The 24,108-nt window shown below is 37.1% G+C and overlaps 1 protein-coding gene and 1 pseudogene across 1 annotated transcript; one reads left to right on the forward strand and one right to left on the reverse strand.

Moving 5' to 3' along the window:
* Nucleotides 1–6,027: 6,027 nt before the first annotated feature.
* Nucleotides 6,028–6,597, forward strand: LOC133296830 (uncharacterized). Its single transcript, XM_061495888.1, has one exon. The coding sequence runs from the start codon at nt 6,028–6,030 to the stop codon at nt 6,595–6,597; it is 570 nt and encodes a 189-aa protein (XP_061351872.1).
* Nucleotides 6,598–13,021: 6,424 nt separating this feature from the next.
* Nucleotides 13,022–19,636, reverse strand: LOC133296840 (uncharacterized; annotated as a pseudogene).
* Between the last annotated feature and the right edge of the window lie 4,472 nt (nt 19,637–24,108).

Consider the following 24,108-nt stretch of genomic DNA (forward strand, 5'->3'; position numbering starts at 1 on the left):
AGGGACCAAAATGGTCCTCGTGCAATTTGTCAGGGGCCAATATGGCAGTATTTATTTTTCCCTGGTGCACAACTATGGCCCTTTTAAATATGGAACTTCTATAACAGCAATTTCATTATTTATGCATCTATATCTGTACATGGCTTATTCATTCCATGCATAACTATGCAATAAGTTAGGGACCATTAAGTCCACTGTGCATTTTGTCAGGGACCATAATGTGCCTCGAGTAACATTTCCAGGGACCTAAATGGCCCTCGTGTTTTGCAATCGATAACAACATTATGCATATCAGTATGCAACTTCTGTATATGCAATTCATGAGTTATGCATCTCTATCAGTAGCAATCTAATTAGGCCATATGATAATAGACACAAACAGATTGGAACTAACACATAATTTGAATAACATAAAGAAGGAGTACTCATTACAATTCACTGAAGGAAAAATACATTTGGGTCACTTGTTTTCACTTTTACCACACTAACAACAAACATACAAATCATTACCACAGCAACACAAGCACCTAAGACCCTAGCTGACCGATCAACTGCCCTAATTTTTTTGTCCATCCTATCTAACTCCTCCACCATCTTCAGGTATACATCATTCAGTTTTCTTTCCTACTGATGAAGCTTCATTCCTTGCTCAGTAATCTTCACATCTTGCTCTCTCATCATCATCTCCACATACTTCAACTTGAAGTTAATTTCAGCAACATCCAACTCCACAGTGTGAATTCTTGCTTCTTCCAGCTCCATGGGTTCATTACACGTCATCTACCCATCTAAAAAAATCACAATAGAGCTTCTTCTCCTGAAAAAAATAAACACCATGGTTAGCAAGTGTTCCAACTCAATAAAGGGGCAGATTACAAATTCGTACCTTGAAATTAGGACACCCAAGGAAAGCCCTGTTTGGGTTCCTCTCAGTTTTGGAGGTATAGACAATACTTTGTCTCCCACATTTGCACCTCCAACCAGTGGTCCTTGCCATTGTTCTTCCCCCCATTGGTTTACTCCTACTTGACCCCCCCATGCCAGAAGAAACACTCATCTTCTCCCACGCCCAGAAATCCGGTTGATGGCTTAATGTCTTTCGTCGAGTTTCAATCATCAAAGTGCAAACATTCTGGGGGCGTTTTGTTGTTTACAGATTTGCACATCAATTTGGGGGATGGAGTTTCCGGTTTAGGGTTCGATTGAAGGCATTTGGTTTTTTTTCAATTTTAGGGTTCATTATTTGGGTTTTATCAATTAATTGGATTCAAGTAAAACGACGTCGTGCTTTCCATGGAAAGCTTTGCAATCCTTTTGATTCAAAACGTCGTCGTCCAGCTTTCCACTGTGTCCACCGTGGAGTCCGCGTCAGCAGATAACGTGCCACATGGGCACCGTTAGTTTGACCGTGATAGAGGAGTTGACAGAAGGACTAACGTGGCCCTTTTTTCATAACTTTAGGGACCAATTTGGTACCTTTCAATTGCCAGGGACTAAAATGGATTTCGCTAATATTGCTAGGGACCAAAAATGGTGTTTACTCTAAAATTTATCAGACTGTCACGTGTTGAAGTTTGCTACTATTGGTAGCGAACTTGATAGCCAATGATTTCGTGACACACTTTTTCATGAAAGCTAACCGCCACATGGTGAAGTTCGCTATGACTGGTAACGAATTTGGTAATAATGATTTCTTGACACGTGGCACACTTTTGCAGGAAAAGCTGACTGGACAAAATTTGTTATGTGGCACAATCTTGTTGTCCGATCAGAATTAATGTATCAATCACAATAAAAAAAAGAAAACGAAGGAAAAGAGCTATTTAATTAGTATACCAATTACAAATAATGTATCAATCATCAATCACAATTAATGTATCAATCACCAATCACAATTAATTTTGATCACAATTAATGTACCAATTACCAATCACAATTAATGTATCAATCACAATTAATAGGGATTTGTACGTTAACTGTGATTAGTGATTGGTACATTAATTGTGATTGGTGATTAGTATATTAATTGTTTGAGATACCATTGTTTCAAATTCGAACGATATTTGTGAGAGATGAAATATGTCAAATGAGATATCATTGCGTAGATCTCCAAAAGTTATGTGAAATAAAATAAAAAATTATCTGATTTGATATCTAAATCAAAAGTTATGGCCTTCCGAAGTGATTGATGATTGATATATTAATTGTGATTGGTACAATCAAAAGTTAGTCTCATTGGTACACCAATTGTGATTGGTGATTGGTACATAAATTAAAGGGCTTTATTAATCTCCATCAATAGGAGAGAAGTATCTCCTACCACTCTCACAATCATGTGGTGGGACCCGCATAGTTATAAAATAAAAAAATAAAAAATAAAAAAGCTCAAGGATCGATGTCTCTGTAGGAAAATAAACCTATCTCCTATGGCATAAGACTAGTTTTTTCCTAAATTAAATAGCCATTTTTCTTCGTTTTCTTTTTTTGATTATGATTGGTACATTAATTTTGATCGTTTAAAAAGAGTGTGCCACATAGCACACTAAGTTTGCAATCCTAGGTAGAGAGTGTGCACACTAAGTTCGTTACTTTATTTGTAATTGGTATACTAATTAAATAGCCATTTTTCTTCGTTTTCTTTTTTTGATTATGATTGGTACATTAATTTTGATCGTTTAAAGAGAGTGTGCCACGTTTCACTAAATTATTGGCTACCAAATTTGCTACAGTCGTAACGAACTTAGACACGTGGCGGTCAGTATTTCTTGCGAAAGTATGTCACATGTCATGAAATCTTTGGCTATCAAGTTCGCTATCAATCTTAGCGAACTTCAACACGTAACATTTTGATAAAAAATATTATTCGCGTGAGAGATCAATAAAATTTTTCCAAAAAACATGGCAATCTCGTCGCTATTCCTTTTTTGTAGCAATTCCAAAAACAAGTTTTGTTTTTGTTTTTATCTCGTGGCTCTGTGTAGCCGATCCCCAAAAGCATTTAATATAGAGCAATAAGAAGGAACAGAAAAAGAGGAGGTTTAATAAGAGCAATTAAGTAAACCTTAGAGCATAATTCGTTTATATGTTTGATTCCATTTAAGTATGATCTTATGTTGAAATTTTTGTGAATACAAAAAATTTCATTTAGAAGAGCTAGTTTTATTATGATATAAATTTTTTGGTTCAAACAAAATTATCTCTATTAGAGGATACTCGTGTGGTTTATATATATATATATATAAGAAAAAATATTTCTGCAGTTAATGCAGATAAGTTATCTGCATTTATTCCCAAAACGACGTCATTTTGGTATTGAAATCTTAAAAAATTATGAATATAAAGATTATTATAACTTTGAAATAAATTAAAATTAAAAAAATACCATGATTTCCGCCCCAAAACGACGTCGTATTGGTTTACTGCAGATAAGTTATCTGCAGTAACTGCAGAAAAAATGAACTCATATATATATATATATATAGGGGTTTACATTTGTCATTTAATATGACACAACCAACTTTTGTACACTCACAACATTTTGTGAGACCCACATTTTTTGAAGAAAAAAGAAAAAGAAAAAATTACAGCACGCAAAACGAATCTCTATAACCAAGGTTGTTAAAATTGAGATCTTAAGTAAAATCAGAAGGGGATTAAAAAATCGTAAAATGTAAAATCGTAATGTAAAAAAATTGTAAAAACGTAAAAGCGTTTGGAATATTAGTAAAATTGTTTTGGTGAAAAAAAATCGTAAAAATGTAAAATCGTAGTGATAAATCGAGATTTTAACAACAATGTCTATAACATTACACAATCACTTTTCCTACAACATAACTCTTATAAAACTCATATATATATATATATATATATATATATGAAAATCCATTTCCAAACTCTTAAAATATAGAATCCCAATTGAAAATCTTCAGATAATATGAAACTTATGATTTAATTTAACCTTGATTTTCATAGAAGTCCATGAACTAAATCAGTATCGAGCCGAAGGTAAAAAGATAGAATTCTGGATTGGGCTATTTTTTCCTTGAGCGCCCACTGGATCGTACTTTCCAATTTTCCATCATCATATTTCTAGCCCTTCACTTTCCGTATGCTCTTTTATATTAAGAGTACGTACTTTCAAGACAGGTCAGCTGTCGATTTCGGGGTCAGTGTCAACTATATGAGTTATGCCTGCGAGTTATAAACTTACATAGAAAAAATATATGTCATTTTAAAACAATTTAAGTTTTGAGTAAATATCTTTTTTAATTTTCAGCAAAATTTATGATATTCATTTTAGTTCCTAGTAAATAAAAAGATTATTCGTGGTTCTTAAGAAATTTAAAGTAGATTCATTTTAGTTCTTTTGAGTGATTAATGTGAGTCTTTTTTGAATTTGTGAGGGACCAAGATTTCAACTAAATAGGTCTATTTTAAATTTTTTAGGACCACGAATAGCCTTTTTATTTGCTAGAGACTAAAGTGGGCATCGTAAAATTTACCGAGGACTAAAAATTGTATTTACTCTTAAGTTTTTTAAAGAAATAGATGAATTGACATCTTATTTTTTTTGTCTTTATTTTTTTTAGTGGGACTCACTCCTCTTTATATTTATCTCTTTTTTAAAAGGACAAAGATTTATATCATTTTAAAAGGATATACACTTTTCTCATATATATATATATAATAAAAATTTAGGTGAGATTAAGACACAAAAAACCTTCAATATCGTGTAAAATTTATGAAAGAAATTAGGAACATTGATCAAAATGTCACTGTTCACTAAATTTTTTATCCAAATGCTACACTTTCCCAATATGTCACGAGAACAAGTTCGGGAACTATAGCAAACTAAGTTTTCTGACGTGTCAAGTGGACACCAAGTACCAAGTTCACTATTTGGGGTAGCGAATTTAGTGTCCACAAAAAACGTGTCACATGAGCATATTGAGTTCGATACAGTGTTCAGTAAACTTGTCCACGTGACATAGGGAAATAACACTGTTTGCATGTTATTTGAATAAAAAATTTAGTAACAGTGACATTTTGATCGCTGTTCCAAGAAATTACAAATCATTAACGAGATTTCAGTATTATTTGCATAGTACAAGATAAAATTATGTCTTTCAACTCAAAATTATATTATTTTGAGTTAAAAATACAAAATATTTTAAGAAATTACGCAGATTTAAATGCGTTATATACTTATATATAATAAAATGACAGCAGATTGGGGCAAGGACACTGCACGGATGTTGAAGCATTATCATGTTATCTAACTTTGTGCCAAAGGCAACAACTCATTCAAACCTGGGTACTCGCTTACTGCCAAAAAGATTTCAACTTAAAAAAGAGTGCCCTCACATCTCGCTGCTCATTCTGCTCTCAACTATTCTAACCGTTGGATATTTCAATTGGAATTTTTTTTCTTGGTAAATATTTCAATTGGAATTAAAACCCCATCGAGATCGCCACCATTCGTTTTTAATTAGGACTAACATTCTTTAACATCTAATACCAAATTTTTTTACCATTATTCTATTTCAGTCCATTCACTTTCTTTTCCGTCGTCTTATATCAAAATTTTACATTAGATTATTATGTGAAATGTTTGTATTTATTTATGGGATTTGCATCTATCATGTCATATGACACAAAAAAAATGCTTAGACATACAATATTTTGTGGACCCGCATTTTTTAAAACAAAATAAAAAAATAAAAATTAAAGTACGCAAAACGAATCTCTATAACATTACACAATCAATTTTTTTATAATATAACTATTATAAAACCCTTTATTTATTGACTCTATTATGAAAATTTAAGAATATATATATATATATATATATATATATATATATATAGAGAGAGAGATAATACAAAATTTTTACATGTCTGAAATTTTAACAAAGACACTTCACCTCTTTAATTTTTTGGATTTGGTAGCAATAACCTTACCCAACAAACATCCAACGTTCTTCTTGGGACAAAACACAATACAACCAAACAACCCTTCTGTGTAGCTATGGCCGACTATGAAACTCAGCACCACCATCACCACCAACAAGCTGTGTCAAAAGAGACAGCTTTTCAAGCCTTGAACACCATCATACAGCTCCATTTCGAGAAGACCCTGGAGAAGAAGCGTGCCATAGACCTCCAAAAGAAGGAGCTTCACAAACTATTCCAGATTTTCTTCATCTTCCTAAGCCTTATATTCCTGGCTCAATCCCAGTCGCCCCGTCTCGAATGCCGCCATTGTTGGATCCCCATCACTCTTCTCTCCATGGCCCACCTCATCTTCTATGTCTCCGTGGCACAGACCCTCAGGTGCATCAATGGCTTCAAGTACCAGAGGCGTTGCCACAAGCTCACCCTTGGCTTGGCAACTGAGAAGCTTAGAGAGATGAAGATGAGGCTCAACACCAACGCTGAGTACGATGGGATTGGTGATGAGGACTTTGAGATTCACTACCAGGAACCCCCTGAAAGCTATTTTGGTAAGTTCAAGAGGAATTGGGCTCTTCATTTTGGTTTCTTGATCTTGATCTATGGCTTTATGGTCTCTTCCTCAGTCGTTCTTCTCTGTTTTTAAGAACGAGTTGATTTAATTTCTTAGAGAAGAGAGGTGCCACAGTATTTATTTATTTATTTTTTTAAATATTTAAAATTGTATGTTTGAATTCATTTCAACTTCAGTGCTAATTCTGAAATGAAATCCACTGAAATGAAATCCATTCCCCTCATGCTAATCGCTCATCATTTCTTCTATGCAATATTTTCCTTTTTTTTTTACCATTAACCGTTATATATTGTCTCTATCAGTCCAAAAGGGCTAAGCGGTTAATGCCAGTCAAAAAGCTATATGATCTATGGTAGCCCAAGAGTATATTCTCTATGAATGAATCTAGTGTTTCAAAAGAAAGTGAGAACTGAGAAGTTTTGAAAGTGAGAACTGAGAAGATATTTGTCATAAAAGGGTTGCCACCATGGATAATCAGCTTCCAGGGGAGATATTCTTGTTGAGCTTCCTCCTTCAATGTTAAGTCCAAGTTCATTTGAGGGGTTTCTTAAAAACTCTAACCCTAATTTCCACCTCCTCTATATATACTCATTAGTTGTGGGTGGAGGCTAGGTCAGATTTGAGAGAACAAATTTGAGAGAAAAATTGTTTGATTGTTTGAGTAAAGCTTTATGCTTTGCATTTGAGAGATCTCTAGAGAGAGTTTGAAGGAAACATCTCTAGGGTAGTTTGATTATCACCATTGTTGGAGAGGTTGAGTTAACCACCACATTGGTGTATTTTGATTCGTTGTAACCATTATTTTCATAGTGAATTTCTGATCTGGACTAGGTCCCGTGGGTTTTTACTTCTTCATTGGATAAGGTTTTCCCACGTTAAATCTGGTTGTGTTCTTCTTCTCTCTCTCTCCTGTTTTCGTTTTGATTTTTCCGCTGCGCTGCCTGACCTGGTGAAGTTCAGGTCGAGGTTTTGCCGAGATCCGAGATCAGGATCTTGCTGACTGACTTCCAGAAAAGGCCCCTGAGCCGAGCTTGAGGGAACCGGTTTCCCAACAGTGGTATCAGAGCCCGGGTTCGACGGGTTCTGAGGGAGACGAGATGGAGACCAGTGGCATAACTTATGATGGAGATATGTTCAAGTTGACCGCAGACAACTTCACTTATTGGAGACCGATGATGGAAGATCATCTCTACTGCAAAGATTTACATGAGCCCATTATCCTTAATGAGAGACCGGCAGACAAAATCGATAAGGAGTGGGAGATCTTGAGTCGGAAGACTGTAGCCACGATCAGGAAATATATTGATAAAAGCCTCTTTGAGCACGTGTCCGAATTCACGAACGCGTATGAGTTGTGGACGAAGCTAGAGTCCATGATTCAGAAGAAGACTCACAGGAACAAAGCACACCTGGTTCGTCGACTTGTTAAGCTTGAATACAAGGACGACATGAGCATGATTGAACATCTGAACACCTACAAAGGTATTGTGAATCAGCTGTCAAAGGCTGATATGAAAATTGATGAAGAATTGCAGGCATTGCTGCTGTTGAGCTTGCTGCCAGAAAGCTGGGATACTCTGGTGGTGACCCTGAATAACTCGACTCCAGATGGAAAATTGAAGATGGATGTCGTGACAGACAGCCTCCTGGGCGAAGAATCCAAGAGAAGAGAACGAGGTACTTCGAGTACGTCAGAGGCCAACGTTGCTGAGAACAAAGGGAAATCTGACTCCCGCGGTAGAAGCAAAAGCCGAGGTAGAGGTCGTGACAGACGAGACAAGTCCAGAGGTCGGTCAAAGCCGAAATATGAGTTGAAGTGCTTTTACTGTGGAAAGACAGGCCACAAGGAGCCAGACTGCTGGACCCTGCAGAATGATGAGAAGAACGGCTCTGTGAAGCCGGATCAGATTGTTCCCAAGAAGAGGGAAGACAAGAGCACCACTGCGGTGGCTGCCAACCCTGATGTCGATATATTCCTCCTTGGTGAGGATAATTATTTGAATGTTGCATATGATGACTGCACCTGGATTGTTGACTCCGGTGCCTCCTTCCACGTTACTCCACACAAAGGTTTTTTCTCCTCTTATCGATGTGGTGATTTTGGAGTCGTGAAGATGAGAAATCAAGTGACCAGCAAGATTGTTGGTGTCGGTGATGTAACTCTGACCACGGATGTTGGATGCCGACTTGTGTTGAAAGATGTAAGGCATGTTCCTGACATGCGTTTGAACCTAATCTCGGTAGGCAAACTTGATGATGCCGGGTTAGTGAACTACTTCGGTAGTGTTAGATGGAAGCTGACCAAGGGAAACTTGGTCGTGGCCCGAGGTAAGAAGGAAGGCTCCTTGTACGTGATGCAAGGAAAGATCAATGGCGGAGAAGCCAACTCTATCCGAGATGAACCTAGCTTGGAGCTATGGCACAAGCGGCTCGGCCACATGAGCGAGAAAGGGCTCCAAATCCTGAACAAGAAAGGATTACTGACCGGGTTGAAAGGCCAAGCGTTGGAAAGTTGCACGCATTGCCTAGCTGGAAAGCAGCACCGAGTTTCTTTTGTGAGACCGGATCAACCTAGACGACGCAGGTATATTCTTGACCTCGTCCATATTAATGTCTGCTCCATGTCGGAAAGATCCCTTGGAGGAGCTCAGTACTTTGTTTCATTTATTGATGACCATTCCCGCAAAGTGTGGGTGTCTTTTTTGAAGTCTAAAGACCAGGTACTCCAATCCTTTAAAGAATTCCATGCTATGGTTGAAAGGGAGTCTGGCAAGAAATTGAAGGTGGTCCGATCTGATAATGGTGGTGAGTATTGCGGCCCATTTGATGCATACTGCAGAGCGGCCGGGATCCGACTTGAGAAGACGCCCCCCAAGACTCCACAGTTGAATGGACTGGCTGAGAAGATGAACCGAACTATTGAAGAGAAGGTCTGAAGCATGTTATCCAATGCCGGATTGCCGAAATCATTCTGGGGAGAAGCCGTCAAAACAGCTGTTGACTTGATCAACCTCTCACTATCACGGCCACTTGAAGGAGAAATTCCAGAAGAAGTCTGGACAGGTCGGAAAGCGGCCTACAATCAATTGAAAGTGTTTGGATGCCGAGCTTTCGTGCATATCCCTAAAGATGAAAGGGCCAAACTTGATACGAAGACAAAAGAATGCATCTATCTTGGTTCGCCGAGATGTGAGTTCGGGTTCCGACTTTGGGATCCAATCAATAAGAAGATCGTGAGAAGCTGAGATGTGATCTTTCATGAGCATGAGAACATTCATGACATCTCGAAGCCCAAAGTCCGGGTTACTGTCAGACGTGAAGAACCCATCCCTCCTGTCCGAGCTGAAGCAGGGGGAGAAAATCAAGAAAATGAAGAAATTGATGACCAGCAACAAGCTGAAGATGACCAAGACATTGAGGTCCGAGTTGAGGATGAGATCCGGGATGAGAATGATGAACCAGGTCCTCAAGCTGGAGAACAGCCGAGATATCCAACTCGAGAAAGAAGACCCTCTACGAGATACCCATATGATGAATACACCGTTATTGCTGAAGACGGTGAGCCTCAGAGTTATGATGAGACTGTGACGAGCTCAGAGAAAGAAGAATGAGAAAAGGCAATGCAAGACGAGATGAAGTCTCTGCACGAGAATCAAACTTATGAGCTGACTGAGTTGCCAAAAGGAAGACGAGCTTTGAAAAATAAATGGGTCTACAAGATTAAGAATGAAGAAAACGGGCAGAAGCAGAGATACAAAGCCCGGATTGTAGTGAAAGGCTGCAATCAGAAGAAATGAGTTGATTTTGAGGAGATTTTTTCTCCTGTGGTGAAAATGACCTCGGTCTGAACCGTGTTAGCCATGGCGGCTTCGATGGACCTCGAGGTAGAACAAATGGACATGAAGACATCATTTCTTCACGGTGACTTAGAAGAAGAGATATATATGGAGCAACCAGAAGGGTTCCAAGCTTCAGACCAAGAAGACTTGGTATGTCGGTTGAAGAAGAGTCTCTATGGCTTGAAGCAAGCACCTCGGCAGTGGTACAAGAAATTTGAATCATTCATGACTGATCATAAGTTTGAGAAGACTGAAGCCGACCACTGCGTATTTGTGAAGAGGTATGAGGCTGGAGATTTTTTGATTTTGTTGTTATATGTTGACGACATGCTTATTGTAGAGAAAGATAAATCGAGGATAACCGCCCTGAAAAAGGCGTTGAGCTCGTCCTTCGCAATGAAGGACCTCGGCCCTGCAAAGCAGATTCTCGGAATCAAGATCATCTGAGATAGACAGAAGAAGCTACTGTGGTTGAGTCAAGAGAAATATATTGAGAAGATTCTAAAGAGATTCAACATGGACAAAGGTGAGCACCCCCTTGCCGGACACATAAAGCTGAACCAGAAGCAATGTCCGAGATCTGATGAAGACAAAGATGAGATGATGAAGGTCCCTTACCAATCCGCCATCGGAAGCTTGATGTATGCAATGGTTTGCACTAGACCTGACTTGGCGTATGCTGTTGGAATGGTAAGCCGGTATTTGTCAAACCCTGGCAAAGAGCACTGGGAAGCAGTGAAGTGGATCTTCAAGTACCTCCGAGGTACGACCGATTTTTGTCTCCGATTTGGAGAAGGCAAAGCCGAGTTGCAAGGCTACTCGGATTCTGATTTAGGGGGAGACGCCGACTCGAGGAAGTCGACTACAGGATATTTGATGAGATTTGCCAGAGGAGCTGTCTCTTGGCAATTAAGACTTCAGAAATGTGTTGCACTATCGACAACTGAGGCTGAGTACATTGCCGTTACTGAGGCAAGCAAAGAGATGCTGTGGATGAAGAAGTTCCTCATGGAACTCGGCCATGAGCAAGACAAGTACGAGCTGGGTTGTGACAATCAAAGCGCAATCCATCTTGCGAAGAATTTGACCTATCACTCCCGCACTAAGCATATTGATGTGAGGTATCACTGGATCCGGGATGTGGTGGAAGGTGGAGAGCTCGAACTCGTCAAAGTGCACACTGATCAAAATTGGTCCGACATGATGACAAAGCCGGTTCCAACAAGAAAATTTGAAGACTGCTGTGAAGAAGCCGGGTTGATGCTGAAGCCGACGCATTGAAGTCGGAGGGGGAGATTTGTTGGGCTTCCTCCTTCCATGCTAAGCCCAAGCCCATTTGAGAGGTTTCCTAAAAACCCTAACCCTAATTTCCACCTCCTCTATATATTCTCATTAGTTGTGGGTGGAGGCTAGGTCAGATTTGAGAGAACAAATTTGAGAGAAAAATTGTTTGATTGTTTGAGTAAAGCTTTATGCTTTGCATTTGAGAGATCTCTAGAGATAGTTTGAGTGAAACATCTCTAGGGTAGTTTGATTATCACCATTGTTGGAGAGGTTGAGTTAACCACCACATTGGTGTATTTTGATTCGTTGTAACCATTATTTTCATAGTGGATTTCTGATCTGGACTAGGTCCCGTGAGTTTTTACTTCTTCATTGGAGAAGGTTTTCCCACGTTAAATCTGGTTGTGTTCTTCTTCTCTCTCTCCTGTTTTCGTTTTGATTTTTCCGCTGCGCTGCCTGACCTGGTGAAGTTCAGGTCGAGGTATTGCCGAGATCCGAGATCAGGATCTTGCTGACTGACTTCCGAAAAAGGCCCCTGAGCCGAGCTTGAGGGAACCGGTTTCCCAACAATTCTTAGTGTATTGTACTGATATACAGAGAGTACTCTTGGTTTAAATTACATTCTAAATACAACCCTCACGTAGTTAGCTTCCACGATTAAACAGCTCCGTAGTGTGTGCTGGAGAGCTAAATCTAATTTGTCAAGTTTGTATTTGCTTTGCCATCCATCTCACAGGTTAATAACTATTGGAACACACTTTGCTCTCTCAAATCTAAAAGGGAGGAATCATGAATGTAATTTCGTGGAATCCACGATCATTGTGCACATGGCAAAAAGGGGACTTTATACCCCATTCCACTGCACGAATCACTTTCTCTGGAGCATCTCATGATCTCTCTTTTGTTGCCTTGACTCATTATCAAGCAACACCTTTTCTGTGCTTAATTTTATGGCATAACCCTCTCGAGGGTATCTTTCTTTTTTCTATTAGCGGATTTCATGTTAAGAGTGCTCTCCTTATATGAATTGGTAAAGAAAACATAAAAAGCACTTTTATATAAAGGCTAAGAATCACTTCACCTTTCATTATCTGAAAGAATCGAACTAATTTAGTTTCGCGTAATTACGCTTTAAAAAGAGAAAAGAAAAATAAAATCCTACTTAGGGATTATACGACAAGAGGAATTTGGGTGTTCCCTTCTCACAAATGGGGAAGATAAAAAGGGCAAAAGAAGAAAAAAATATTGATAAAAATGGAAGAAATTTTTTCCCCTTGTGAGGAACCACCAAATATTTCAGTGTTCTGAACCACTTTAGATTTTTTCTTATCCGACTAGATATCACACAATATTTCTTGGGGGCATACAGTGCGAGCAGATAATTAAAATTTTGCGTAAAAAAAAAAAAAACTATTTCTCTGACTAAACACCTTTCACTTCTCTTCCAGTCCGAGTGAGCACTTATTTAACATTCAAAATTTCAATTCTCTCTCTCTCTTTTCTTTTTGGAGTGGCAAATATTGACCTTTTTTGTGAATGAAATACAAACAAACAAATAATTAAATTTAATCGTACAACATTGACCAGCTCCGATAGATGTCGTTACTGACTTGAAAGTTGTAACAAAGCCACATTGCCACCTAAGCCGGGGAGAGAGCATTGCATAATGACTTGTGTGCATCTACACAGTTTGAATTTCTCTTCGGCCATTGCCTGTTATCATGGAAAGGCAAAGTGAAAACATGGGATCAGAAACCAAAAGAAGGAAGAGAGAAAGGTAGGTTTATGATGCACTGAAGCTTCCTAAACATGTCTCATATAACAATTTTTGATAATTTAGAATCTAACTTATACAAAAGTCATGTGAATCAATGGCAAATATTGTAAAAGCCACCAGAGAAAAAATGATTGATTGTTTATTCATTTGTTCATAAATGTTGTAGATGGTATATAATAGCAATTTCACAGCAATTGGCAACTACTTTTGTGCTTACGAATATATTCATCAAGGGAGTCCCTATAAATGGTAGTTCAGGATGGTTTCACATACAGCTGGCAAAATGGGCCAACTCATCCCATTAGGCTCTAGTTCATATGGGTTAGAACCAAAAAATCCGCAAGATTAAATGAACCACAATAATAAAGGCCCGCATGGGACAAAAGCCCTATGGGTTAGGATCAGCTTGCGGGCCATCCAAAATTATAGTTTTATAAAAAAAATTATTATATTCAATACATTAAAAAATATTTTAACAAATAAATATTTAACACTTTCTTAACATATTTTATACAAATTATAAATTTTTTATAATTTAATTTCTTTAATAAAATAATATTTGTACGCAAATTTACAAGTGAAAATGTAAACAAAATTTTAATATAAGTGAAAATTTAGTTACTACATTCACTAAATTCATTATTAAAAGATACCATCAAATAAAGATTTTCTCACCAGGAGTAATAACAGAATACAAGAACTCTAGTGGAAAATTAAAAGAAATGATGAAAAAATGATCTTAATACCAGTATTGAATAAATGCTCTTAGTATGTTATATATTTCAAAATAAAACTATTGATTTTCTTCACTACTACCGTTACAAAAAAAAATTTAGTTATTATTATTATCCACAAAATTACTAAGGTGCATTGTATACAATATGTTTCAATACAAATTTGGATATATAACATGCTTAGATGTCAATAGAAAATTTCATTTGTATTGATGCACAGATGAAATTCTCTATTGAAACATATTACTGCTGGAAAATTTATTTTTGTTGTAAAATATTATGGACGACCTTCCACGTGGTTCATAACATGTGACTCTTTGTTTTTCATGTATGTATTTTATAACCATCACACTAATGATGTGTTGAATTGTAGAATACATCAAAGGGGGAATGTTGTAAAATACTATGGATGACCTTTCACATGCGACTCTTTGTTTTTCATGACCTTTGATGTATTCTATAATTATCACACTAACGGTGTGTTGAATTGTAGAATACATCCAGGGAGAGTGTTGTAAAATATTATGGAATATGGATGACCTTTTACATGGTTCATAACATGTGACTCTTTGTTTTTCGTGACCTTTGATGTACTCTACAACCATCACACTGGTGATGTGTTAAATTTTAATTATTCCCCTAATTATGTTTAGAGTCCTATATAACAAGATATCTTAGATGAAAAAGTGGTACTTGGTGAATTCAGAATATAATAATATTTTCTTACCTTCAAGAGCTCATACTTGTTTTTTTTCTTTCTACATTTCAGTTTTCTTTCTCTCATCTCACTTTCTCTTATATTCTTCATCAAATTCACAACAATTTTTACTTATATTATGTTTATAATTTATTTTATATTTAAATTTACATAATTTTTAGTTTTTTAAATAAATAAAAAATTGATGAAGGAAAAAGTTTGGACCAGCCCGCTAAATTATAAGGCTTTTGAGGGTTAGGGTTAAAAAAGGCCCTACCACAAAAGGCCTTAATGGGTTAGGGCCAAATATAGGGATTTGCGGGTTGGCCCGCAGGTTTCAGCCCATTTTGACACCTCTTTCACACTTGAGAGTATTTAGTTATTACTATGTGTTGAGTAGGGTGGGCTTGCTGTCAACCTAACACATGAAGATTTCATACACGGTGCCCCTTCCAATTTTAAGTTTCTAAAGGTAAACAAATATTTCAAACTCACCTGGGAAGGGCCTTGATGCTTATCAGGATGCCATTTTAAAGCTGATAACCGGTAACTACAAGGACAAAGAAGAAATTATCAGCAGTTTGTGATGTGTGTAAAATGTCTTTCATGTAAGGTACAAGACCTTGAACGGAACAGGAACCCTGAAGCACTTACGCATTTTTAACATCTTCAATCTGTAATGGACCTATTGGAGGTAGACCAAGAGTAGTTCTATCAGAACTTGATCCTACACAAAATGAATCATCATGATCATACTCAGCATCACTTGCACTTGTCCATTTGTTTGTCCGCGTTGAATGCTTCCTCCATTCAAACCCAGATGTGGAATATTCAGAACCAGATCTCCTCCAATTGCCAAAGGTCCAAGTATACAATTTGTTACCAAATGTTGCCTGGAAGATTTGCTCAGGATGGCCATCAAAGTCCTCAGAGGAATTTTCTCTTCTGATTTTTCCTGAACATATAATGATATCAATAGCTAGGATAGTAAATAAACGTGTTAAGAAACATTCACTCAGACAAGTCCTGGATGGAATACCAAAACATCTTTGGTATCAGATTATTTACTTATCTGCAATATACAAATAATGAATTGTAATGACCATAATGTGTACTAAAACATTATAAAATCTTAACTATAATTACTGCACTCTATAGCTATATATATAGCTGGAACTGGAAGTCTGAAAGTGTGCACTTTCCTAACTATCAGAAAATCCATTAAAAATAGTTGAATGAAATACACATATTTCCGGAGATTTGAAAAATTATAAACACAACTGTAAATGGGGTAAATTACAAAGACATTATTTGACTATGAAATTAAAGGTGACCTTTTTCATATTAAAATTTATAACAAGAGAGGTTCTAGTAATTCGTCCATTTGCCAGGGGTATTTGTAATATTTCAGAATCTCACAGGATATATTTATCCCTCAATAATTAGCTACCAGACTTTCAACTTATCTTCTGAACTAGAAATTTTAACAAATACAGACATGTGATTGAGGCTTGATGAGAGAAGAAGAAAAAAGGAGGAACAAATTGTATAAGAGAACTAAAAAGTAACTCACGTTTATTTTTCTTTTGTGCTTTTCCACCAAACCGCTGACCAGACTTTGGATGACCTTTATTGGAATAGCTATTTGAACAATCATCTTGGTCTCCATGCCATTTGGAGTTTCCTTCAACTTTCCATTTTGTTTCTTTGTCCTAGGAGGAAGCACGTAAAAAACATTACCATTGCAAATTGTTGATAGTTAAAATTTCTTCTACATACAAATAAAACACAATGTGAGGTATTAAGTACAAACAATAACATCATTCAATAACACCATTCAAGTGCGTGAAAAAGGACAAATTGCATTTTTAGATAAAGGTCAGTTCATTAGCACCTCTGCAATTGTTAGCAGAGGGGCATAATTCTGCGGCCACTGCTCATGGCACATCAGGGAGAGGCATTACTCTTTCTAAATAAAATCCAATTTGATTGATTAAATTGCATTTACCAGTTAAAATTTCTTGTATTAAACTATATGCTTGAGGTATAGGGATATTATATATATGCAAGTAATGCATTTTTGTTCTATTTTTTCTTTTCATATTTTCCCATCCTATACCCTTTATCTATGGGCAATGTTGAACAATTCATGAAGAAAGTCCCATCAGCATAGTGCGAAATTCTCATTTCAAAAGCAGCTAGTTCTTGTACTTGCAATCCATCTTTCTTTATTCCACAAGCTTTACCCACACAAATCCTCACCCAGCAAAATTTAAGCAATCATAGTGAAAGTAAACAATATAAAATGTATTAAGTAATAAAAACATAAAATGACAAAGTTTCTCAACATAATAAAGATCTTAGAAAGCATACCTCAAATGAAAATTTAGAGGATCCACTATTGTAAAGGAGATTGTTCAGAGCTTTCTTTGCATCAGCACGCTTTTGACGTGTAACAAATTTTATATGACTCTGAAATTGGCATTTCCAGCATAAGCGAAACAACTATACAAGGTAGTATTGTATATACATGTTAGAACGAGAAGGAACATAAGATATGGGTTTTATTCTATATTTGATGCATTTTAAAAATAAAACTATAAAAAACTAATTCAAGCCAAAAGCTTAAGCTCTATACCACTTGGTTGTATAGACATTAGTACCATGTCATGAACTAACTCTCCCAAAAGTTTAGGAAAAGGCAGATGAATGTTTATATATTATACTATATTTATAACAAAAACAGAACAAGACAGAGGGTTAAAAAAGTAATACAATTCGGTTTCACAAAAAAGGGTGGAACCAAGGAGAATAGAACATAACATAAAGTTCCATTTCATTCTGTTCGCAAGGCAAACGCTACCTAAATAATTATATGGATGTCAAACAAGCAGGGTTTTCCCCATAATAGTTGCATATAGACTGCATGACAAACAAATTTCTATTCAAATTCCTAATGAATCTCAATAGATATTCCACATCACACTAAAGATTCCATTGCATCTCAAAGTTAAAAAAACCCCAAGTGCCTGAGAAATGAGAAATCAATAAAACCTGCCCATAGGAGTGTAATACACTCTAATACACACGAAACTAAAGATTTGTCCAGCTATAAAGACAGGGTTGCACTTAATTTGAGTAATCAACCTTTGCTTTGTTTATAATATGTCAACAAAAAAATATCAACCAGAACACCAGTGCAATTGAAAGCCACGGTTTCATTAAACAGAAGCACATCAAAGACATCAAATGTTAACTAAGCACATTGTATGGTCAAGAAAAAAAAGAAAGAAAGATGATATATAGTACAACTTGTGCATATATCTTTTCTCCCCCAACCCCAACCCCTTCCCCCATTTCTTTTTAATTAGCGCTTGAAACCATCATCTACAAATAGAAAATGAATTTTCATTGCATGCCTAGTGTAAGGTGTACAAAATCTTAACTGCACAGAAAATAGATTAACAGGTTCCAGTTAACTACGGTGCTGTCATGTGTAAATGTGTGCAAGAAGCATGCAACAGGAAGTGTCGAAATTGCTCTAATTATTAACAAATGCTACAATCAATCTGCGTATTCAGATTTCAGAATTTAGATACGTTCATATTAGGAAATTTTGTAAAACTTTAGATGCAGAACACTAACACATGCTATCTGTCACTGTGTTAAATGATGACTACTAAGAAAATAATTTGAATACACATTAGTGGATTATGAAAATAATTCAACATAGGCAGTTGGAAGCCTGGAACAATTGAATCCATGTGTCACAGCAAGACTTTCTGATGAGGTTTCATGATCTCATACAAAGTTAAGTTGTTATGTAATCAAGATACTAACAGAGAACATTTAAAATAACAACAATACATTGACTTGCATAATTTGGTCTAGTTTACTGTTTTACCATAACAAGGTTAATCTTTCTGTTCCATAAATTGCTTATACTTAACAAAACCAAAAATAATTAGGCAGAATGTGCTATGTTGCCTAAAGAAAATGAAACTAAATATTCATTTTTTTTTCTTTCTAAAGTTATATGATGCAGTGCATACCTTAGAAGGTTGTTGACCTCTCCTTATATCCTGCAAGAAAATGAGAACATAAACAAACCAGATTGAGAAAGATGACATATAAAGAGACAAACGCAAAAAGGTAAGCCAATTCCTAGTGGCAAGTCATCTTTACTATCAGGAGTGGAGCACGCAAATTTGGGTTTCAAAAGGCGAAATATTTCCCATTGGAAAATGTAGTAATTCACTTATCAGCCAAAAGTGAATAACAAATTGGTGCAATAATTAAACAGCCCACTGCCACCATATGAGTTCAACACACAATGTAATCATGCCAATTGAATTTGTATGTGATGTAAAAAGTACTCCAATTTTGTCATTTTTTCAACTATTCCACCATTCCATTTCCACCTATACGGTTATCATCACTAAAGTTACCCATTTTTCCTCATTGTTTATGATTGAGACTAAGAGCAACAATGCTCAACATTCAACACGCAATGCAAATGCCCTTTTGAAATCAGGAAAAAAAAAACTCACGGAGTTCCATTTGCTCTTCCATTTCTGACACGAACATGGAGTCGAATGAAATGCAGAGAAACGCGTAGCGGAGGGAATCGTGTGAGTCTTCATGGATAACAAGTTTCGCCATCGCGATACTTGCATATTGATGGAGGTAGAAAGCGTTTGCTATGGCTATGTTACCAAAGTCGAAGGAATCTGCAGCTTACATTCACGACGCTGTCGTTTAAAGGGAACAATCTTTTTTGGGTTTGAGGTAAAGCCACAGCATTGCCGAGGTTGTCTCCGAAGTCCGAACCGTAACCTTCACTCTTTTTCTACCCTTCCTCTATCATAGGAATTATGCCAGACTATGGGCTTCAACGAGGCCCAAGAAGATATAGAAGAGGCCCAAAAGGATATAGAACTACAAAGCACACGTTCCTGAAAAAAAAAAGAGCCCATGTATTCTAACAATAATAATCAATATGCGTATCAAATTTCTGAGTAAGTGTTAAATTTACGCAAAAAAAGAAAAAAAAATGGATTTAGTTTTTAAAAAAAAAATAAGTATAAGGAAAAAAATAAAAAAATTTAGTTGTATAAATAAAAAAATTGATTTGAAAAATATATTTATGGTTATTTTCTTTATAAAATGAGCAATTAAACTAGGCTTTTTGACCCTTTTGCCCCTCATTAATTAATTAATAACCAATTTGCCCCTTCCCCAAAACTATCCACCATCCTGCCCCCATTTAATCGATCAAGTTGAATATATAGTTGATTAAATTGACAAAATACAGGAAACATAAACCCCGAAATTTAATCGACTACAAATGCATCTTGATCGATTAAATTTCGGGGAGATTTAATCGACTAAAAGCATTAATTAGTCGATTAAATTACGCAGAATCAATTTTTTTTAAAAAAACCCCATTTTGCAAAATGGGTTATTTTAAAACCCTAGTCGATTAAGAGCCTCCACCACACTATCTCTTCAACCTCCGACCGAATCCCCTCCCCTTGGCCGTCCAATTGCACCATCATTGGTTTACACCTTGTGAAACTGACATTGTAGGTAACGTTTTGCCACTTGCATTGTGTTTTAAGTTTCGGTATTTTTTTTTCTCCTTTACATGATATTGTTTCTGTTTTTTTGGTTTTGTTTTATGGTAGAAGGCTGTTTGAGTTTTTGTGGCTTTATGTTAGGGGTAGGGTGTTGTGTTTGATGTGAGGGTTAGGGGTAGGGTTTCTGTTTTATGTTAGGGTTAGGGTTAACTTTTCTGTTTTAAGTTAGGGTTAGGGTTTAGATTTTGATATTGATATTTGAAATTTTTTGATATTGTTATTGTCCGAGTTATTGATATTGTTTCCACTTGCATTGTAGGTACGCTTGTTAAAATGGCTGGCCGTAGAAGATCAAGCAGTGCCCAAGATGAGAGACGCACGAAGCAACGACAAGACTGGCCGTCTTCGTCAAGGCCACAAGACGAAGAGCCTGCTACTGTCGACCTCCCATTTGGATACTTATTTGAGCATGACCCATCGGTTCACGATGCATTTGTATGTGACCATTTGAACCGAGCCTTATGTCCTCCGAAATCATTGGATACATCATTTTTTGAAGCTGAGGGATTTAACATTGTGGCATTGTTGGAGGGATCACACCTTAGGGTTTTGGCTGAAATGTTGTGTCCGTATTCAAAGCTGATGGTGCGGGCCTTCTACCATAACCTCAGCTACGTACAGGGTGAGTTGAGGTCGAGGGTCTGTGGGGTGGACATCATCATGACGGCTCCGGTATGTTTGGAGTTACTGGGCTACGACTTTGATTCTTCGCAGACTGTGGAGTATGACGCAGATAGCAGCGTGACACTTCCTAGATATTCCTGAGGTGATGCCGTGGAGGAGGCCAGGAGGCCTGATATCGGACGTGGGCGGAACACTCACTACACGGTGGGGCTGCTTAGTGTAGAGTCTCGTATACTACACTATGTCATCACCCACATTTTGTTTCCGCGAGCGTTCAATTATTCCAGGGTTTTGGAACATGACATTCCTATCATGTGGGCTATCCGACATGGTGTTATGGTGAACTGGAGGCACTATATCTGTTGGATGATGTTTAAGGCCAAACATAAGGGTGCATTTCTATTTGCTTGTCTGGTACAGAGGATATTGGTTCACTTTGGTGTTCCCATGGACAGTGTGACCTTGAAGAAGACCACAAGGTATAATTGCAAGTTTGGAAAGCGTCTACTGGAGCAGTGCAAGATCGCAAAGAACTGGACGGGTGTGTGGCAGTTCATAGGTACGGTTGAGGTTGAAGTTCCTGATGTTGCTCCACATGCACACATGGTTGAGCCCGAGGTGGATGATGATGATGACGACGATGATGAGACTGACTTGCAGGATATAGCTGAGCCTGAGGGTGGGTTTTCATTGCGTGATGTCATGAAGGGCATAAAAGCCACCATGAAGAAGATAGGAAAAATGGCGCTGAAACATAAAAAATGGAGGAAGAGTCACATCCAGAAAGGGAATGAAAGGTTTAGACACATACATGGAAGGTTCAAGGGTGTGGAAGATATGCTTGCTCGTCTAGAGCTTGCACGAGGACAAGAGGTTGAGGAGGATGCAGTGGAGGGGGCTCATGTGTCAGATGAGGATGACGAGGAGACGGCGTCCGAGGAGGAGGAGGATTAGATATAGGTTTTATGTTTTTAGTTCATGTTTGATGTACGGATTTATTGTTATCTACTTTCCTTTTTATCCTATTTGATGTATGATTTATGGTTTGTATTAGGTTTAGTCGCTGAACTATTTCATGTAATGAAGTTGTTGTTTTGTTATCAGAATTATTTGTCATTATTTATGCCATTTTCAATGTTTACCAAATGCCGTGAATGATACTTCTCCACTAACCTTATCAATTTGGTTCAGACCATAGCACAACAAGTCCAAATTGTCCATAGTAACTCAGAACAATCACCAATATTTGAGTAAAATGATTTCACTATGTTTCGGGGAGCGTAAACCAACGTTTGCAATCAATACATGCACATTTAGGGAATATAACGGCCACATTGTTTTTTTGGACCACAAATTGTGTTCCCCAAGTCATAATAAGACAAAACATGAGTGTACAATCGAAACTAAGTCAAAAAAATCAGAGGAAAACAGAATGAGGTGCCAAAACCAGTGATTTAATAGATCAACCTCTACTGGTTTAATCGACTACATTTGTAGTCGATTAAACCAGTAGAGGTTGATCGATTAAATCACTCGGGGAACACAATTTGTGGTCCAAAAAAGCAACGTGGCAGTTCGTATACATTGTTGTGTACGTATTGTCTGCAAATGTTGGTTTAGGTTCCCCGAAACATGGTGAAATCATTTTTCTCAAATATTGGTGATTGTTCTGAGTTGCTATGGACAATTTGGACTTGTTGTGCTATGTTTTGAACCAAGTTGATAAGGTTAGTGGAAAAGTACCATTCAAGGCATTTGGTAAACATAGCACACGGAGTCATCGGTTAAAAATTTGGATTGAAAACAACATACTCCAACATAACGTAACATAAAGTTTACAATACACTGTCACATAAAACAAATACATGAACTAAACCATAAACACAAGAAACCGCCTCCCATGGTGTCGACTAACATTAAGTTCAGAAATACATGCACAACATTGGTTCAACTCTGTCTAATCCTCATAGGACATGTACGTTTATTGTGACCAATTTGTTTGCAGGTGCTACATCTACTCTGACTGCTTGTGGGTTGAGACTCAACCCAATCCATCTCATTCTGTATCCTTGAAGACTTCGGTCTTCCTTGTGCACGTACCAAAGATGCATTTGGGATAATAGTTGGACCATCTATTTATGGAATCAACAACTCATTACCCATTGGATACCAATGTGCAGCATAGACCTTCTCAATTTGTGAAATTGAAAACAGGATCGACATATCTCAATAAAATTTTAAAATTTTCGGTCAACAATTACATCTATGACACATTCCACATCTTCATCGTCACATATATCGTTACCAATGTAGAATATAGCATCATTACCAACAGTAGACTCTACCCTGGCGATCATCCGCTGAACGCATTGGCTGCCTTATAGCCCTAATTTTTGGTGAATTCTCCCCTTCAGCTCATTGTACGTAGTGCCCTGTTTGATTTTCAACATTTTCATTTTTCCTTCAAATTGAACACCATCGGGGCCTTCATAATGCTTTCCATCATAATAGATCATTGTAACATACATGTTTGGACTTGAGCTCATCTTTCACACGAATTTGGGAGTAGGGTTCGGATTTGGGGGTTTTGGGTTCGGATTTTGGGGGCAACAAATGAGAATATAAGTAGAATGACAATGATTTCACAATATTAAGGGTTTGGAGATGGTGGGATGCAATGTAATCGTGATTGGAAGGATCACAGATGACAAACAAGAGATAGAATGGCTTACAAAACGAAAATATTTCAAATGTGATCGAGAAAGGGCTGCATATAGGGTTTTCTGCGTAATTTAATTGACTAAATAATGCTTTTAGTTGATTAAATCTCCACAAAATTTATTCGATCAAGATGCATTTGTAGTCGATTAAATTTTGGGGTTTATGTTTCCTGTATTTTGTCAATTTAATCGACTATATATTCAACTTGATCGATTAAATGGGGGTAGGATGGTGGGTAGTTTTGGGGGAGGGGCAAATTGGTTATTAA

The sequence above is a fragment of the Gastrolobium bilobum genome, unplaced genomic scaffold (genome assembly GCF_033153095.1).
Source record: "Gastrolobium bilobum isolate Gb01-03AN ecotype WA unplaced genomic scaffold, APGP_CSIRO_Gbil_v1 utg18539, whole genome shotgun sequence".
In the NCBI taxonomy this organism is placed as follows: Eukaryota; Viridiplantae; Streptophyta; class Magnoliopsida; order Fabales; family Fabaceae; genus Gastrolobium; species Gastrolobium bilobum.

Bases quoted from the DNA above. Each gene is read 5' to 3' on its own strand.
- LOC133296830 (XM_061495888.1), top strand. From the start codon at position 6,028: ATGGCCGACTATGAAACTCAGCACCACCATCACCACCAACAAGCTGTG.